Source organism: Protopterus annectens, chromosome 1.part0, assembly GCF_019279795.1.
Source record: "Protopterus annectens isolate FY-2018-M chromosome 1.part0, PAN1.0, whole genome shotgun sequence".
Taxonomy (NCBI): Eukaryota; Metazoa; Chordata; order Ceratodontiformes; family Protopteridae; genus Protopterus; species Protopterus annectens.
The window spans coordinates 1941110963-1941129600 of record NC_056725.1 but is presented as its reverse complement, the minus strand read 5'-3'; the positions used below and the strand labels follow the sequence as shown (position 1 = coordinate 1941129600).

At 40.2% G+C, this 18638-nt stretch overlaps 1 protein-coding gene across 2 annotated transcripts in view; it reads left to right on the top strand.

Annotated features, from left to right (window-relative positions):
* The window catches only part of PXDN (peroxidasin), a 2220827-nt gene that overhangs the window by 820245 nt on the left and 1381944 nt on the right, over positions 1-18638 (top strand). For both annotated transcript variants that reach the window (XM_044070259.1, XM_044070249.1), the window contains exon 3: positions 17161-17232. In XM_044070259.1, the coding sequence (XP_043926194.1) occupies positions 17161-17232 (72 nt within the window). The remainder of the gene's footprint in view (positions 1-17160; positions 17233-18638) is intronic.

The window sequence follows — 18638 nt, the reverse complement described above, 5'->3', positions numbered from 1 at the left end:
AAAGTATCTTCCATGAAAAGAAAAGGAAAAATGTCTCAGATATAGGTGACATTCTTGATGCCTATAGAAATCACTATATTAAACATTTCCAAAAAGAAAATATACATATCAATCAATTAAATCTATATGTAAAATATTCTAATATAAAAAATATCAGAAAAAGTAAACCTAGATCTGCAAGCACCCATATCCTACAAAGAAATTACAGATACAATAAAAGAGGGTAAAAATAATAAAGCTCCAGGTGTAGATGGCATAATTATGGAAATATATAAACTTATTCCTTCAAATGTACTATCCCTCTTCCATAAAACTCTTTTAGAAATTCAGTCACAATATTTAATACCCTCTTGGAGATATTCCTTAATCACACCAATCCTAAAGGCAAACAAATTCCCAAACCTCTGTACCTCATACAGACCTATATCATTATTAAATAATGACTATAAGATATTTATGACAATATTAACAGAATGAAAATACCACTATCCAAAACAATAAATAATGATCAAACTGGATTTATATATCATATACACACACATGACAATATTAAATAGATAATTTTTCTTATAGATTATGTAAATAAAGAAAATAAACACTCATAATTGGCTTAGATATAAAGAAAGCTTTGATTCTCTAAATTGGGACGATTTGTTCAAAATCCTAATGCTATTTGAATTTCCTGCATCTTTTGTTCATCTTCTAAAGAATATATATATATATATATATGTATATATATATATATATATATATATATATATATATATATATATATATATATATATATATATATATATATATATATATATATATATATATATATATATACACACACACACACACACACACACAAACACAAATAATTTAACGTATGCCAGGTTAGGTCCCTTTACCTCTGAATCTATACATATTGTATTTATTTATTTTATTTTACATTTGTTGACCAGGATAGTCCGACTGGATACATGTCCATTTTCAGTGGAGGCCAGGGGAGAAAAGCTCCAGTGTAGTCAGAGTCAAAAATATAACAATGTAGACATAATTACAGGTAAGTTATTTACAGAGGATACATGAAAAAACGTGAGATAAGCAAGTTCACAAGTATAGTTATCCCTGGTTTAAGTCAGGGGAATACATTGACAGTAGGCAGAAAATAATATATTATATACATTTATGAGGAGGGTTAACCAGGCTTGTTACAGTGGCAAAGCCTGTTTAGTGCCAGATGTTGTCTGAGTTTGGTTTTAAATTGGCAACGGGAGGAGAGCGAAGTAATGTTGACTGGAAGGAGATTCCAAACTCTACCGACAGAGTTTGCAAAAAGGATATCCCCAGCTGTATTGTCAATTTTGATGGTCTGAATTAGTAATTTGTTTGAGGATCTAAGCAGTCTCTGATTGTTATGAGGGGTGATAATATTCATTAGGGATGGTGTATTATCTGGATTATAGAGAATTTTTTTAGCTATAGTCAGAAGGTTGTATTGGATTAGACTGGAAAGTTCTAGCCACCCAAGCTGTTTGAGGTTAATGCAGTGGTGTGTCCTAAATGGCAGGCCAGTCTCAAACCTAGCAATGTGATTGTAACAGAATGACAGTCTATTTAGGACTGACTTGTTCAGATTAGAGAAAAGGGGGGAAGCATATAGAAGTGTTGAGATTAGGTGGGTGCGGGCTATGGCAATCCTGGCTGGAGGGGTTAGGAACGCTTTTATTCTATACAGTGATCCTAATTTTTTATTGATGTTCTTGATTAATTGATTGACATGCAAGTCAAATTTTAGGTTATTATCAATAATGACTCCTAGTAGTTTTGTAGAGGGGTCGGGGGAGATAACAGTGCCATCCTTCGCATTAATGTTGAAGGTAAAAGCAGCAGACCTTTGTGTAGGTGAGAAGAACAGCATTTTGTTTTTTTGGGGGGGGGATTTAATAACAGGTGACGTTCAGAGAGCCAGTTTTCTATAGTATTAAAGGTGGACTGGGTAGCAGAAGTCAGTTCCGAAGGAGATGTAGCAGAGCAAATCAGGGTGGCAACATCAGCGATGTCCTTCAATGATGCATCTGCAGTCCTAACAAATGGGTTGTCCTGCCTCAGGCAGCCCTTCGGTCGGCCGGATTCCAAAGTCTGGGTCTGGCCTCGGCTGATGTCGCACTTCACCCGACGTCATAGCTGCTGTCAATTGGGTATAAAGGCATCAGCCGACGCCATTTTCCTCAGTCTTTCTTGCCGCGTGGCGCCCGAAGCAGAAGCTGTTCGCAAGTGCCAGTCGGTCAGAACCAGAGATTACTACTACCGAAGACTTCTAAAAAGCTAAGTACCCCGTTGGGGACTCTTTCTTGCCTCAGCCGATGTCAGAAAAAGTGAATAACTGTTTAACTTGTGGGAAACAAATACCTCATAAAGATTTCCACTCTTACTGCCTTCCTTGCTTAGGCCCAGACCACGACGTAGCAGCTTGTCTAGCCTGTGCTTCCTTCAACCGACGAACACTTAGACGTCGGTCGGAGTTTGCAGAGGAGTTTTTCGGCTCCGCTTTTGCTTACAACATGCCGTCGGAGACTCCAACTTCACAATTAGCTAAAAAGTATAAGGAAAAGGACCGACACTCGCGGTCCGCGGTTTCGGCCGAAACCACGGTTAAGCCAACCGCGAGTGTCTCGGTTTCGGCTGAAACAGAGTCCTCGGTTCTTCCTTCGGCCGAAAGCATGCCTCCTACTACCGAGGCCTCATCCAGCATGGCTGAATCTGCTACTGAATTTCCACCTGCTCTTGCAGGTTCTCAGGATTTATCAGATACTATCCCTTTAGATATATCTACTCCTGCACGTGGAGCTGCTAGGCCCCCTGCATCCATGTCAATTAAAGCTTTTTCCTAGGGCTAAAGCAGCTAAATCTTCTAAGACCGTGCCTGCTAAAACCCCCTCACACAGGCCTAGCTCTAGTACTCAAATGCTTAGCCTAGCAGAGGATCTCATTTCTTTGATCAGGGGATCCCAACCTCACCCTGACAGGGCCTCTCATCCCCCTCCAGAGAAGAGGCCTAGAGCAGAGCCCCCTGAGCCAGTTTCTACAGATTATTCCTCTGATGATTCAGAAAACTCAAATCCTCCAGAAGGCCCTTATTCTCCATATGAGGACTCTGACGCAGAAGACTCCATTCCTTCTGCCTCTCCTCCTGAGGAATTTTCTTTTGGGGAAACCTTGCATGCTATGAGAGAACAATTTCAATGGCAGGGCCAGGATTTTTCAGACTCTAGGAAAAGGCTTAGGACCTTTTTACATTTGCCACAGCATAGGCCTTTAGCCATTCCTCCAGTACTTACAGTTGTGGATGATGCATTTAATGATGCTTGTACTGCCCCTGACTCTCTTCCCCCGGCCCCTGCTAAACCCGACAGATACTACAGGGTTCTGGACACACATTATCACTTGTATAAGGCTCCTATTGCAGATCCTGAAACTATTTCACAGGGCCCCAAAGCTGTAGCAGCTGCCTCTACCAAAAACCCCCTCCCCTCTGAAAGAGAATCTAGGGCATTAGAGAGATGGGGTAAAAAAGTTTATACTTCTGCTACTCTTTCGGCTAGGGCCTTGAACTGTCAATTCCACATGATTCAGTATCAGGAATTTTTATTAGATCAGCTAACCAAAAAACTGTCCTCTCCTGAACCTTTAGACCGTAAGTCCCTTCAGGATTTGGTACAGAACATTCAGCAGGTCAGTAATCATTCCTTAAAATGCGGCTATGATGCACTGGAGGCTTCCTTTAGATCAGCTATGACTGGTACAGTGATCAGAAGGCATGCATGGTTAAAAGAACAATCCTTACCAGACCATGTAAAGTCAAAGCTCCTAGATGCTCCCATGGAAAAACACAGTTTGTTTGTATCCCCTGCACAGCAAGTGTTAAAGAAGGTGGAAGAAAATGCAAAATCTGTCCAAACAGTCAAGGATTTCTTACAGGTCCAGCCTCCGAGGTTTAGTAGGAATTGGCCTTCCAAGAATTGGTCCTTTCCAGACACCACCAGAGCACAGAGAGGCAGAAATAGGCGCACAAGAGGCAGAGGTCAATCCAGAGGTGCCTACAGGGGACGTCAGTGGCAGCCTAACAACCAGAGAAGTACTGCCACAGATCCAGCCACTACCACTTCCACAGGACAATCACAGTGACTTGGCTCTGATACCGCCTACCAGGGAACAACTAGAAGCACCCTTAGGTGGAAAGCTAGCCTTATTTTCAGCAAACTGGCATTACATTACAGGAGACAAATGGATTTTACAGACAATAGACAAAGGTTACAGGTTTCACTTCCATACTCTACCAAGGAAGAGAGGAATGCCAAACCTACCACCAAACCAAAAGACAAACGCTCTAGAACAAATAGACCACTTACTACGGATGAGAGCTATAGAAAAGGTACCGTCTATGGAACAAGGACAAGGATTTTATTCCAGACTTTTCCTGGTACCAAGAAAGGAAAACCAATGGAGACCTATTCTCGACCTGTCCGCTCTGAAGACATATCTCATTGTTCCAAAATTCAAGATGCTGACCCTACAGCAACTTCTTCCCATGCTGGGCAAGGAGTCTTGGCTGGTAACTCTAGATCTCAAGGAGGCATACCTGCACGTCCCCATACGACCAAATTGCAGAAGATACCTCAGATTTCTTGCAGGATCAGAGCATTATCAATTCTCAGCATTGCCTTTTGGCTTATCTACAGCGCCCAGAGTATTCACGAAATGCCTGGCATCAGTAATTGCTCATTGCAGGCTTCAGGGAATTCAAATTTATCCATACCTGGACGACTGCCTGCTACAAGCGGACAACAAAAACAAATTAACAAAAGATTTGAGGAAGGTCATTCTCCTATTGCAAGCCCTGGGATACACAGTCAACATAAAAAAGTCAAGGCTGGTACCATCCCAAAGGATAACTTTCTTGGGTGCAGAACTGGACACATCAAACCAAATGGCATTCCTCACAGCAGAAAAGCAAAAGCAACTACCACTCTATTTCATGGCATTAACAACGCAGAACCAGCTTACAGCAAGGAAAGTCGTGCAAGCCCTGGGTTACATGGCATCCTGCATAATATTGATTCCACATGCCAGACTACATATGAGGAAGTTGCAATGGTACCTAAGGAATTTATGGTCTCAGCACAAGCACAGCCTAGAAACCCAAATTCCAATAATTCCATGCCTAAAGCAAGAATTCCAGTGGTGGGCTCAGGCCTGTCAATTGAACAAAGGACTGCCGTTCCACAGGCCTCACCCAAACCAAACTATCACCACAGACGCCTCAGACCTCGGTTGGGGGGCACACATGGTGGACAAGTGCATACAAGGCTTATGGACACAAGACCAGCTGAACCTACACATAAATCTAAAAGAGATGCTGGCAGTAAAGCAGGCAATTCAGACATTCAAACCGTTTCTTCAACAGGGTCATTTGCTGATAAGGACGGACAACACCACAGTTATGTGGTATATCAACAAACAGGGAGGCACACATTCATATCCTCTATGCCGGATGGCAATGGACCTCTGGAATGTGGCCCTGAACCTCAACATTCAACTCCAGGCCATATTTGTACCAGGAAATGAAAATATACTAGCAGACTTCCTAAGCAGAACTACCACGGATGCCCACGAATGGATGCTGCATCCAGACATCTTCAAATCCATTACAAGGAAATGGGGACTACCAGAAATAGACCTGTTCGCATCCCCACACAACCACCAATTGAAAAAATTCTGCACAAGGACATACCACCCACTTGCTTGGAAGGTGGACTCCCTATCCTTCACTTGGGAAAACCTGACAGCATATGCATTCCCACCTCTTCCTTTGATGCACAAAGTGCTACTGAAGATCAAAGAAGATCACCCAAGGATCATACTGATAGCTCCAGACTGGCCGAGGCAGCATTGGTACCCGCTACTGAGGAGTATGTCTCGGGGACACGCATGGCCTCTACCCCTAGTTCCTTTACTGCTAACACAGAACAACTTCAAAATCCTGCATCCAAACTTGAAAACACTGCAACTAGCTGCTTGGAACATTACATAAAACAAAATAGCCCAGATTTATCTCAAAGGGTAAAAGACATTATCTTGGAGGCTCGCAGACCCTCAACAAGGAAAACTTATTCAGCAAAATGGAAAAGATACCTCATTTGGAGTGCAGCAAAAGGAGAAAATGTATCATTGGCAAACATAGCTAACATCCTGGAATATTTAGCAGAGCTTTTCCACAATGGCCTGTCTTACTCCTCCATTAAGATTCATGCATCAGCAATTTCAGCAGAATACAACATGGATCCTCCAGTCTTCTCTCATCCTCTACTCAGGCAGTTTCTGAGAGGAATTAAAAATGTAAAGCCGCCAAGGAAACCACCTTTGCCTACATGGGACCTGAACTTTGTGTTACAAAAGTTGACACTTCCCCCTTTTGAACCAGCAGCAACAGCAGAATTACAGTTCTTATCTTGGAAAACTGCTTTCCTGCTTGCAATCACTTCAGCAAGAAGGGTTTCTGAATTACAGGCATTAATGGCAGTACAGCCCTTCCTTATCTTCCATCAGGATAGAGTGTCCATGAGAACTAATCCTACTTTTATGCCAAAGGTGGTCTCCAGGGTATCATTAAACCAAGCAATCCACCTACCAACATTCTTCCCCAACCCACAGAACAGGGGGGAAAGACTACTACATATCTTGGATGTGCACAGGTAATTGCGCTACTACCTGGACAGAACCAAGAACAATAGAAAAACTGACCAGCTCCTGGTAGCATATGCAACAGGAATGGAAGGAAGAGCAATTTCAAAGCAGACAATCTCAAAATGAATAGGAAATTGCATTAGATTTTGTTACTCTTTTCATGGAAAGACAACTCCAGAAAACATCAGACCTCATTCCACAAGGGCTACAGCCACTACTACAGCTTTTTTACGAGGAGTGGCTACCAAAGACATTTTAGAGGCTGCTACTTGGAGCTCCGTGCATACATTTGCCAAGCATTATAACCTACCTTTATACTCCAGATCCCGAGCAGGGTTTGCCACTGCTGTTTTGCAAGGGATCTTAACTACACCATAATCTTCTTAGTACCTCCTCCCCCAGTTTGGCTATGGTATTCTACTCATTTGTTAGGACTGCAGATGCATCCTTGAAGGACATAGTACAGTTTTGTACCTACCATAAATGTAGATGTCCGAGAGGTATGCATCTGCAGTCAGGACTACCCACCCTCCTTCCCCTCTGTGGTACTCCTACGGTATTTGCCCATCTTGTAGCTAGCTGGGGGAATCTATTATGGTGTATTTGTTTGTATATATGTATATACCTGTTTATTTTTATTTGCTCTCTACTGTTTGGAATCATTTGCATTTATCCAAATTTAGCCTTCCTAGAGGGCACCTGGCATCTGGGGCAAGAAACACTGAGGAAAATGGCGTCGGCTGATGCCTTTATACCCAATTGACAGCAGCTATGACGTCGGGTGAAGTGCGACATCAGCCGAGGCCAGACCCAGACTTTGGAATCCGGCCGACCGAAGGGCTGCCTGAGGCAGGACAACCCATTTGTTAGGACTGCAGATGCATACCTCTCAGACATCTACATTTATGGTAGGTACAAAACTGTACTTTTTGGATACAGCTGTATTTTGGGATGACAGTGTATAAGTCATTAATAAAGATGGAAAACAGTAGAAACCCTAATATTGAGCCTTGTGGCACTCCAAGGGTGTTTGGTAGAAGGTTAGAGAGCTTGTCTTTTCAGTGAACAGCCTGCTGCCTCCTATTGAGGTTTAGGATTTAAATCACAGCAGGGCTTTGGAATCTAGATAGAAGGTTTTCAGGGTGTGTTACAAAAGTTGATGTTCAACCATATCGAATGCCTTGGAGAGATCCAAGAGGGCAGAAGAGATACAATTGTTGTTATGGTTGTTTATGGTATTGGTGAAAGCCAGGAGGGCAGAGGTTGTGCTGTGGTGTGGTCGTAATCCATGTTTGGTATTGGCCATGAGGTGGTTTTGGATTAGGTGGTGCATGAGTTTTTTTGTGTACACATTTGTCCATTATTTTTGCCAGTGGGGAAAGTATAGCAATTGGTCTTTAATTGGAGAAATCCGTGGAGGATCTTCCTTTATGTAATATGATTACATAGGCTGTTTTCCATAAGATGGGAACTATAACAAAAGGCACTAAACAAGGATGTCCCATGTCACCGATTCTATTTGCTCTGGCTATTGAAATATTGGTAGATTCCATTCGTAACAATATAAAAATTAAAGGAATAGATGTTTATGAACAATACAATTCTAAAGTGATGCTATTTGCTGATGACATATTACTAACATTATCTAATACAAAAGAGACATTAGAAGAATTAGTATATTAATTGACAAATTTCACATAACTTCAGGACTCCATTTCAATAATCAAAATCAAAATTCTTATTTTTAAATAAAAAAAGAACTGCAGAATAAGGGGGATCACATCATAGGGAAATAAGAATCTACGTAAAAATATCTAGGGATTGAGTTATGCAAGGATAATAATGAATTAGTTTTAAAAAACTACAGTAATATCATCAATACAATTAAAATCTCTGTGGAAAAATGGAACAAAATAATATTAACATTTGAAGATAGACTACAGTTAATAAAAATGGTTTTATTGCCCAAGATCCTATATATAGCCTTGGCAGTACAACTGTTACCAGAAAGGAATGTACTTAAAGAAATACATTCATGCCTAAAAAATTGTTATGGTTTCCCAAAAGAAACAGAATAGCTTTAATACATCATGTCAGACCATGGAAACGGGGATTAAACTTTCCTGATATAGGAACATATATAAAAGCATCAATATCTTAAACAGTCTCAAATTGGATAAGTCTGAATTACTCTGCAAATTGGAAAGAATTACGAACTGCAATATCAGTAAATTAATTTGATTTACAAAAAAAATAAATAAATAAAAAAACAGATAAAAATTTGCTATGGCACATATGTATTAGTATGCAATATAACATAACTAAACCCACTAAAACTCGTATGATTAATTATTACATTGATTCATTTAGGAAAGTTATTAATGCAAGTATAGATTTAAAAATCTGGTTTGATCTTTTAACACCATTTGTAGTCACAAAGAACTTTCCACATAAAATGTACAGAAAATTATTAATTCCTGGGAACAGAAAATATTTGTTTGTTGGCTCCAATGTATCAAAGAACTAAAAGTTTTAGATATGCAAGTAATAAAAACAACATACAAAATTCCACAATAGTACTGGCTAACTTTACAGAGTATTCTGTCATATTCGCAAGATTTAAGCAGAATAATTAACAATTCTTCATTTAAAGAAATACCTAAATTTACAAAATACATATATGAAATCATATATAATGACTTTGATATGGGAAACAGTATTTCAAAACTTTACAAAATATTGATAAACTATAAAACAACACCCAAAACCTCATACTGGAAATATATAACACAAAGACACTCAATACAGTTAACTGAGGATATTAAAGCAAATATCTTATTATCGATAAAATATACATCCTTTACACAATACTGGAAAGTTTTTAATTGGAAATGCTTGCACAGAGCATTCTTAACCCCAGATGGAATCAGTAAAATTAGTTCTTCCATAAAAGGAATATGTTGGGGGATGTGAGCAAATACACAATGCTGATTGGAGCCACATTTTCTTTGATTGTTTTAAAATTAAGCCATTTTGGAATGGTATTAATAACTTTCTAAAAGCTTTATTTAATGAATCATTTTATTTAACTAAAGCTCTTGTATGATTAAATGTGAATGAAGGTCCTCATTTGAATAGGTCAAACATGTATCTAGTATGGACTATACTTGCAATTTCAAGGAAGTGTATACCAAGAAGATGGAATACAAACACAATACCAGATTTGGAAGACTTCTAGAGCCTACTGAAGACCACAGCATTGTTGAAAATTAAAATTAAAGAACTAAGAATTTATCCAAAGCCATTTATCAACAACCCTTGGGGAAAAGTCTTATTGTTGATTGATACTGTACAATAATTAATCAGACACTCTTATAATGGATTGGACATACTTTATAAAGTAACTGTATACATTAAGATCTGTTGTAGTGTCAGGCTAATGTAAATAGTGTACAGAAGAAATGGAATAGATGGCCCCTAGTCTTAAAAGAATAAAATAAACAAATCCTTGGACTGATGCTAGAAAGAAGACACAAAAAACTGATTCCAAGATAGCTGTCCAAAAAATAACTCTTACAACTACATCTCTCAAAAGTATCAACTGATATGGTACATCACTTGTCATGTCTTCTTATTTTAATAAAAAGGAGGGTTTCTTAAACAACTGAGAAACAGTAATGATTTATTCAGAATGTTCAGAGAGTCCAATAATTCTTCACAAACAAAGGTAGGTCAAGATGGGGTACTATTTACGTCATATATAAACCAAACAAAGCAACATATCTTCCTGGGGTGCAGGATCAGAACAGACTTCATGAAAGCCTACCTTTCTCCTCAAAAGGTGGAAAGCTTGACACATTATTTACTCCTAGTTCTTGCAGGCCAACTGCAAGGCAGTACCTCAGGCTCCTGGAGTACATGGCCTCTACTATTCCAATGCTGCCTCTAGAGAGCCTTCACATGAGGAAACTGCAATAGTACCTCAGCTCAGCTCAGTTTGGATGCAGCATTCTCACCCCCTAGAGTACAGGGTGCCCTTCCTGCCCTGCCTCAAACAGGAGATACATTGGTGGTTGAATCAGGTGAAGCTCAACCCAGGTCTTCCACTCCGACCCTCTCAACCGAAACAGATTATGTACACAGACACCTCACACATAGGGTGGGGAGCGACTGTGGGGCACCTGAAAGTGCAGGGAGTGTGGCCAGCACCACACAAGAAAGAGCACATCAATGTGAGAGAAATGAGGGCAGTACTACTGGCCCTACGGGACTTCCAAACCAGACTTCAACAGGGACCCCTGAAGCTTTTTACAGACAATACCACAGTACTGTGGTATCTCAACAAGCAAGGGGGAACCAAATTGTATTTACTTTGCAGACTAGCTCTCCTTGTGTGGGAACTGGCCTCCACCCAGGGAGTGACTCTACAGGTGGTGTATATACCTTCACAATAGAATTCCCAGGCAGACTCCCTAAGCAGGTCCATCACTATTGTCCACAAATGGATGCTACACAGGGATGTCTTTGTGGACTTGGTCCACCAATGGGGTACACCTCAAATAGACGTGTTTGCCTCCACCATCAACAAGCAACTTCCCTCTTTCTGCACCAGACTACCAAAACCACGGGCTGTGGCAACAAATGCCTTTTCAATTTCTTGGAAGGGGATGTTTCTGTATGCATTCCCCCCTTCCCTCTTGTTCAGAAGGTCCTGCTAAAGATACAGCAGGACAGACCAAAAATCTTGCTGGTGACTCCCTATTGGCCAAGACAGCATTGGTTCCCCCTCCTCCTACAGTTATCCAAGGGCAATCACCACAAGTTACCCTTCAGATTGGACCTTCTCAAACAGGACAAGGGAACCTGAATCCACTCACAGTGGCAGTCTCTTTACCTTACTGTGTGGTTAATAGGATTCTGTTCCCTTTCAGACACCTTTAAAATGAGGACATGCTCACTGTCCTGCAGGAGGCCACGAAACCCAATACTAGGAGATCTTAAATATCCAAGTGGAAAAGATTCTCCATATGGTGTCTTATAAGGCAGTTGGACCAGTTGCAAAGCGAGACTCCTCTAGTACTGTCTTACCTGTGTGAACCTTTGCAGGCAGGATTAGTATTCTCATCCATGAAAGACCCATTTGTCTGCCATTTCAGCATGCCTCCCTCTGGACCCCCCCCCCCCCCAGCTTAGCTTCCAGATTGCCTTCAAAGCTGTTCCTTAAGGGGTAGCTTCATCTCAGACCACCAAGGAAGCCCATTCCCTCTCCATGGGACCTGAACTATGTTTTAGAAAAACTAACACTACACCCTTTTGAGCCAGCATACAAAGCTCCCCTAAAATATTGCACATGGAAGACTGTCCTCCTTGTGGCCTTGACCTCATCTAGAAGAGTGTCTGAGCTGCAAGCCCTTATAGCTATTCCACCCTTTCTTGTATTCCACACAGACATGGTAACCTTTAAAACCAACCCTTCCTTCATGCCCAAGGTGGTTAATGACTTTTCTTTAAACTAAGCCATCCACCTACCCACCTTCTTCCCCAGTCCACATTGAGACAGTGAGAGAGTACTTCATTCTCTGGATGTGCACAGACAACTCAGATACTATCTGCACAAAACCAGACCAATCAAGCAGGTGGAGCAACTGTTTGTCTCTCTCCACCCCAGAGCCGTAGGAAAAGCAGTATCTAAACAAACCATTTCTACATGGATTTCCAAAGCTACTACCTTTTGCTACAAACACCATGGGAAATCCTTGCAAGGGAGTGTTAAAGCACACTCCACTAGGGCAATGGCCTACTCTAGAGCCTTCTTCAAGGGCTTGGACACCCCCACCATCCTAGAAGCTGCTACTTGGTCTTCTGCGCACACCTTCACAAAGCATTACAAGATTGGACCTAGAAATATGGTCTGAGCTGGATTTGCCAAGGCTATCCTTTATGGATTCCTGGAGAATTCGACTAGCCCACCTCCCCCCTCTTCACAGTGAGCTTTGGCACTCACCCATATGTACAGAATACTGCAACATGTGAATAGAAGGACAGAGAAAAGTTGTGTAAAATCTTACCATAACCATAGATGTCCTTCTCTTTCGTGTTGCAGTATGCCTTCCCTCTCACCTACCCAGCCTGTTATACAGCAGTTCCCTTTTGGGTGGCACAGAACTTGCATTACCTTCTAAGGACTGGTTCTGACTGGGGTGCTCAGTTCTGAGGTCTGGTGCATGCAGCCATTACTTTTATGGCCCACGCGCTGCTAGCCATGTCAGACATCCCACGCACTATACAGTGACTGAATATACTTGCTGGACATTCGAGTATCAAGAGAGGAAAACCCATATGTTCAGAATACTGCAGTATGGAAGAGAAGACATTTATGGTTATGGTAAGATTTTACACAACTTTTCTTTCTTCAAGCAGATGACATGGTCATCTATAGGTCAACAAATCCCTCTCTGTTATACATACTTAGCTCCAAGATGACCTGTGAACTCTCAACCAGTGGCTAATAGGTCAGAAAATTGTACTCAGTCCCTCAAAAATAAAAGCAGTGCTATTTGGAACCAACCATAAAATAGCCAGAGCAACCAGCTTTCTTAATATTAAAGATGTTAACAACACTGCCATAGAAGCTACCACATCTTTCAATACATTGGAATTTGGCCAGACCAATTTTGAACTACACATTCAAAACACACATAAAAAGATCAATTCACTTCTGTCCTTGGCAAATAAGCTGTCACATCTTCTGTCCAAGGCACCCAAAGCTGCCATATGCAAAGGAATACTCTTAACTCAACTCAAATATGGACTACCCATAATAGCTGCACCCTCAAAGAAAATGCTACCCCTTTGCATACCATCTACAATAAAATCTGCTGGTTTATTACAAACTCTCCCATTAATGAACACCACTGCCTAACTCTCACCAAAGCTAAATTGCTTCCAGTACATTTGTGGTTCAACCTCCTCTTAGGATCACTAAATTCACAAAGCTTTTTCTCCTGAGACATCTTCCCCTATCGCTCAAACATTTCAACAATCCGTCACACATAATTTCGGGGAGTATCTCTAAATCTCAACCCACCCTACTAACTCCAGAAACTAAACTTCATTGCACTGACTACGCATTCTCCATCCTAGCATCTAAACTATGGGAGTCTGTCCCACTTTCAGTCATAGACGTCCAAATGTACTCAGACTTTGGACAACAGCTCAAGGAACACCTCTTCACCCAAAGTGTAGATACACTCAAGCACGTCATGTTACATTAACTCTCTAGCTCTCTCACACCTCTTTATCCCTATTTCATCCTTAAATTAAAAGAGTGAACCGGTGACTGAAGAACCAAACTGTTAGGTATCAAAATACCTTGATGCAATTGCTGTCCATAGACAATGGTATCGCCAGATGTAAAAACCACAATGAGAAAATCACGAACAAATTTATTGAAGCGCTTTTCGTTTGCCTCCTAGGCAAACTTCCTCAGAAGATAAATTCCAACAATTCACTGTGCATTAAATACTATGACATCATGATCTAATTGGGAACAATTAAGACAAATGCGCCTAATGGCAAAGGAAAATAATCAACCACTTGAAAATTAAACAGTTGAAAACCACCATACTGTTGATCAACTCTGCAAATAAAATGTGTGCACCCTAAACAACCACTTTAAATATTTCACATCATTAATACATTAGCATGAAATCTAAGAAATAGTAAAAACAACTCTGACTAATGCGTTGACAAAAGCCATAAAAAGGAATAAAAATGACCCATCAGTCAAAAACTTAAAATGAAGACAAAAACCTCCTAACATAGGTTTGCCTTACTTGAGTGATTGGAAATCTTATAAAAACATAATATAACAACATTAAACTCTGTTCAATATTTCAACCCACGTAACTGTTGAAAATAATACGAGAATAAATCTTGAATGTTAAAATGTACTATATAAAAGAAACAAAACTAGGGGTTTCGAGTAATTCAACTCACCTACCTATCTCTTTAGATTTAGGAGACGTAAAACACTAGAAATAGAACAGGCTTCATTTAAAACTGGCATCCTATTTCATCCTTCCTTATCTCATCTTGTTGGCCCATTCTACTTCCCTTTTCTCTTTGTATCTTTCACACTTCTCTCCTTTCTGCTCCTCTTCCCTCTGCATGCTTCTCTATCCATTTCTCTGTCTTCTCCATGTGGTATTCTTTCCTGCAACTATCCTTACTTGCCTCCTGTAATGTCTTCATACCTCTCTATATAATGATATGCTGCTATCCCTGTAGCATAAGCCATCTCAGTCATTATATCTATATCTTATCCAAAAGCTCTGCCAAGCATAATTCCATTTGTCCATTCATGTTTTGACTTTGTAAACTGCTTAGCATGTTTTTGCATCTGTAAACATGTACATGTTTTGTAGCATATCCTTGTATCTGTAAATATGTTTTATTCATTTCTTATGTGATCCTATTCACCCGGGCTGTGCCTGCAAGTAGTCAATTGAGATCAGTGCACTACCACAGTAAACAAATATGTGTAAATAAGTAAATAATTATCTCTCCTTGCAATAGAATATAGTATATTAATTTAGTAGAATCTTGTTTAGTTGCATAGTGGGACCAGTGATTTTACATTGTGAAACTTGGGAATAAGGAAATGTTTCTCATTCGCATGGCTAAACAGTTTTGGAGTTAGTATATTTAGGGGTGTGACTTTCACACATGGGGTCCAGGGATCTTACACTTCTGCAGAATTTCTCTAGTTTTTTTTTTCTTAAAGTAATTTCCAGGTACCTACTTTATTGATGCAGTGTTTCATGTTCCAGTGATAGTAACTGTGATTAATTACTATGCATCCATTTTAATCCTAATTCTAGGTACAAAGCAGAAAGGAACTTAGAAGTGTTTTATTTATTTAGTTCTGGTGTGTGTGTGTGTGTGTGTGTGTGTGTGTGTGTGTGTGTGTGTGTGTGTGTGTGTTCATGCACATACAGGTCTTTCTTCTCCACAGAACATAACATTGTAGCAAACCAATGCTGGACAGTAAAAAGGATAAAGCCTAGATGAGCTAAGGTTGATTAGTGGCCCAGGCACTTGACAGTGCAAGCAGCAAGGATGGGCATGATCGTGGTGGGGGATGCAGGATGAAGGGGCAGGCGCACAGCCATGATCCCTCAGAAGAGGGTCAACATTGCCCTGGGAATCCTGGGATGGGCTTGAGGCTCACCAACCACTGCTAACCAGTAGCCGTCATTAGTGAGTGCGTGGGAGTTCACCCTTGTAGGAGCAAGGCCTTGAGAGTCTCTGCAGTGATTTCAGTACCCATTCTTCCAACTGGGGACAGGGTTGATGACTTTAACACAAAAATACAGTCATTGTGCTTTCACCAGCATCCCTTCAGTGAACAATCTCCAAGTCTGACTGAAAGAAAGCCCCTCCAGATGGCCATTTTCCAAGCAGATGTGGCAAGATTCTCTCCTTAATGGTGTGGACTGAATGGGCTCAAGTCAGATAGGGGTAAGCTTGATGGTCATCAGTTATAGAGTGGGAAATGAACCTGGAAAAAATAGAATAACTTTATATCAGCGAATGATAGTACTTGAGATGCTAGCGCTGTAGGCAGTGAATGTGGGAGAGACATTCAGGGCCAGTAGCTGTCTCACAAGTCAGATGTTACCATTGGCAGTGGCCTTCATAGAAAACTGGGAAACCAGTGAAAATGTGCTCTCTCTCACTCTCCTCTCCAGCAATATTTCTGCCTGTTTTTTAGCAACTTTGTCTCCACCAGCTCCACATTCAAAGACAGATGGCTGAACAGTGACCACTCCCAGTTCAGATGCTGCTACAGGAAATTTGTCCCAATATGTAGAGCCGTAATAGTCTCATCTGGCTCCCAGTGTCTGTTTTTCATCTGCCACCCCTGAACTCTTAAGTTGAGGGTCAAAAAACAGGTCCTTTCTCACTGTTCTGCTGCTCTTCACCTTAGTATTCAGAGTAGTGCTAAATACCAGTTTTTGTGCCAAGCTTGATACACACATAGGAATATATAAACTTGCAAAATTTCACTATGCTTTTTTATTTTTGTAGAGAGGAATAGCCTGAATGGTACTGGGCATCCTATTTGTAATGGAAAGCTGGTGCTTGGAAAATCAAGTTAGAGTCCGCAAACAGGTGTAGCCTTAAAATCAAGCACCTCAAAATAGCATCCTTCAGCTACTAAGACATTATGTGCTGAACACTAATTTGTGATGTGGTGTTATGTACAGTAATGTCTGCTCATGTTCATTTCTGTTGACATTGTGATGTCAGTGGTGATTATAGGTCCCTTTCATCAGCTGGGCATATATTTAGATGATGTTATGTCAAGGATGCTAATTTTGTACACATGAAATAGAATTTCAGACTTTGCATTCTCTTTTGCAGTTTGCTAAACAACAATCAAATAAGAAGAATTCCTAAAGGAGCATTTGAAGATTTGGAACATTTAAAATATCTGTAAGTAAAAACAATTATTTCTTGAATGCACTGGAAAGCATTTATCAGTTGTCTGGCTTTGCTAGTGAAGATTCTCTATAAGATGTGAATTACTCAGAATGAATAATCTAGTAGTGCTTGAGTAAGAGAATGAGATGTCACTGAGGTGTCATGCACTGTACTGCCTTAATTGTATTTGACTGGCAGTGAGCATATGTTTTAGTGAATTATGTGATATGAAAAAGGATATGTGAAAGATGAAAATGACCTCTTAGTGATCAAGTGATTTGAGGCAAGCTGTGCAATGAATGGCAGAAATTGACTTTGGCTCTATTGTTTCGGTTTCTTTATAGAACGTGGAGTATGGTTTATTCCCCACCCCAGCACTGCTATACTGAGAAGACGTTTTTCTTTTTTTGACATGGATGTGATTTTATTTTTTACTTTTGTCATTTAATTAAACTTGCTTGCTTACGTAAGAGATTCCTTTAAACATTCTCATTATTTGCTGTGTAGCCTGAAAAAAAGTTCACGTTTCTTGTCTCAACATGTTGATGTACGTAATGTGTTTACTTTTTTGTTTCATTTTTCTCACTTATTGATTAATTTTATATTACACTGCAGTTTCCTATGATTTTACTTGCTATATATTTTAATATAATTTATTATATTGTGATATAAGGTGTGATGATGTGAGGTAGTGCCAGCTGTGCCAGAGGGAATAGGGCAGTGCATGTGTAACATATGCCAGCATAGCTAGCTGGAGTTTTGTAAAGAATTATATGTCATTTGAATATCAAACTGATTTGCACAGATGCATGAGTTAAAAATGTATTTGTAAATTGCTTGTGTTAAAATGTATCAACAGTGGGTTCTGCTGGACTGAAAAGAAATATACATGTATGTCAGACTGTATTGTTGTAACTGATGAAATGTATATATTTTAACAGAAGATACTGGAATGGAAGGGGTTAAACTCAGCCCAGCTAAGCGTAAGAAAAACAGCCTGAAAACAAATGACTTGGTTTAGGCCAAAAATATTTTATCTCACAGGACTGAATGAAGCCAGACACAATGTCTGTGAAAAGCCTGGACCGGGGTCCTGCTATACTGTCCGTAGTGGTGAACTAATTGCTACCCTGGGGTGCCAGAGAGTAGCTTGTTAGTTTCAGCAGGAAGAATTGAAGTGTTGGAATTGTTTTACAGTTTCCAGATGCTGCAATAAGCCTTAGCTAAAGTTCTGTGTGTGTATGTAACACATTAGTGCCAGATCCTGGCTCACTTTCTAGTGAGGGGTTAGTGTGAGAACTACAGAGTCAGGTGAACAGATGTGATGTCATTCTATAGTCAGCACAGAAATTGTATTTGAATACTAGTGAGAGATGTGAGGTGTGCACTCTGCTTTTGGACCTGACAAAACACACACA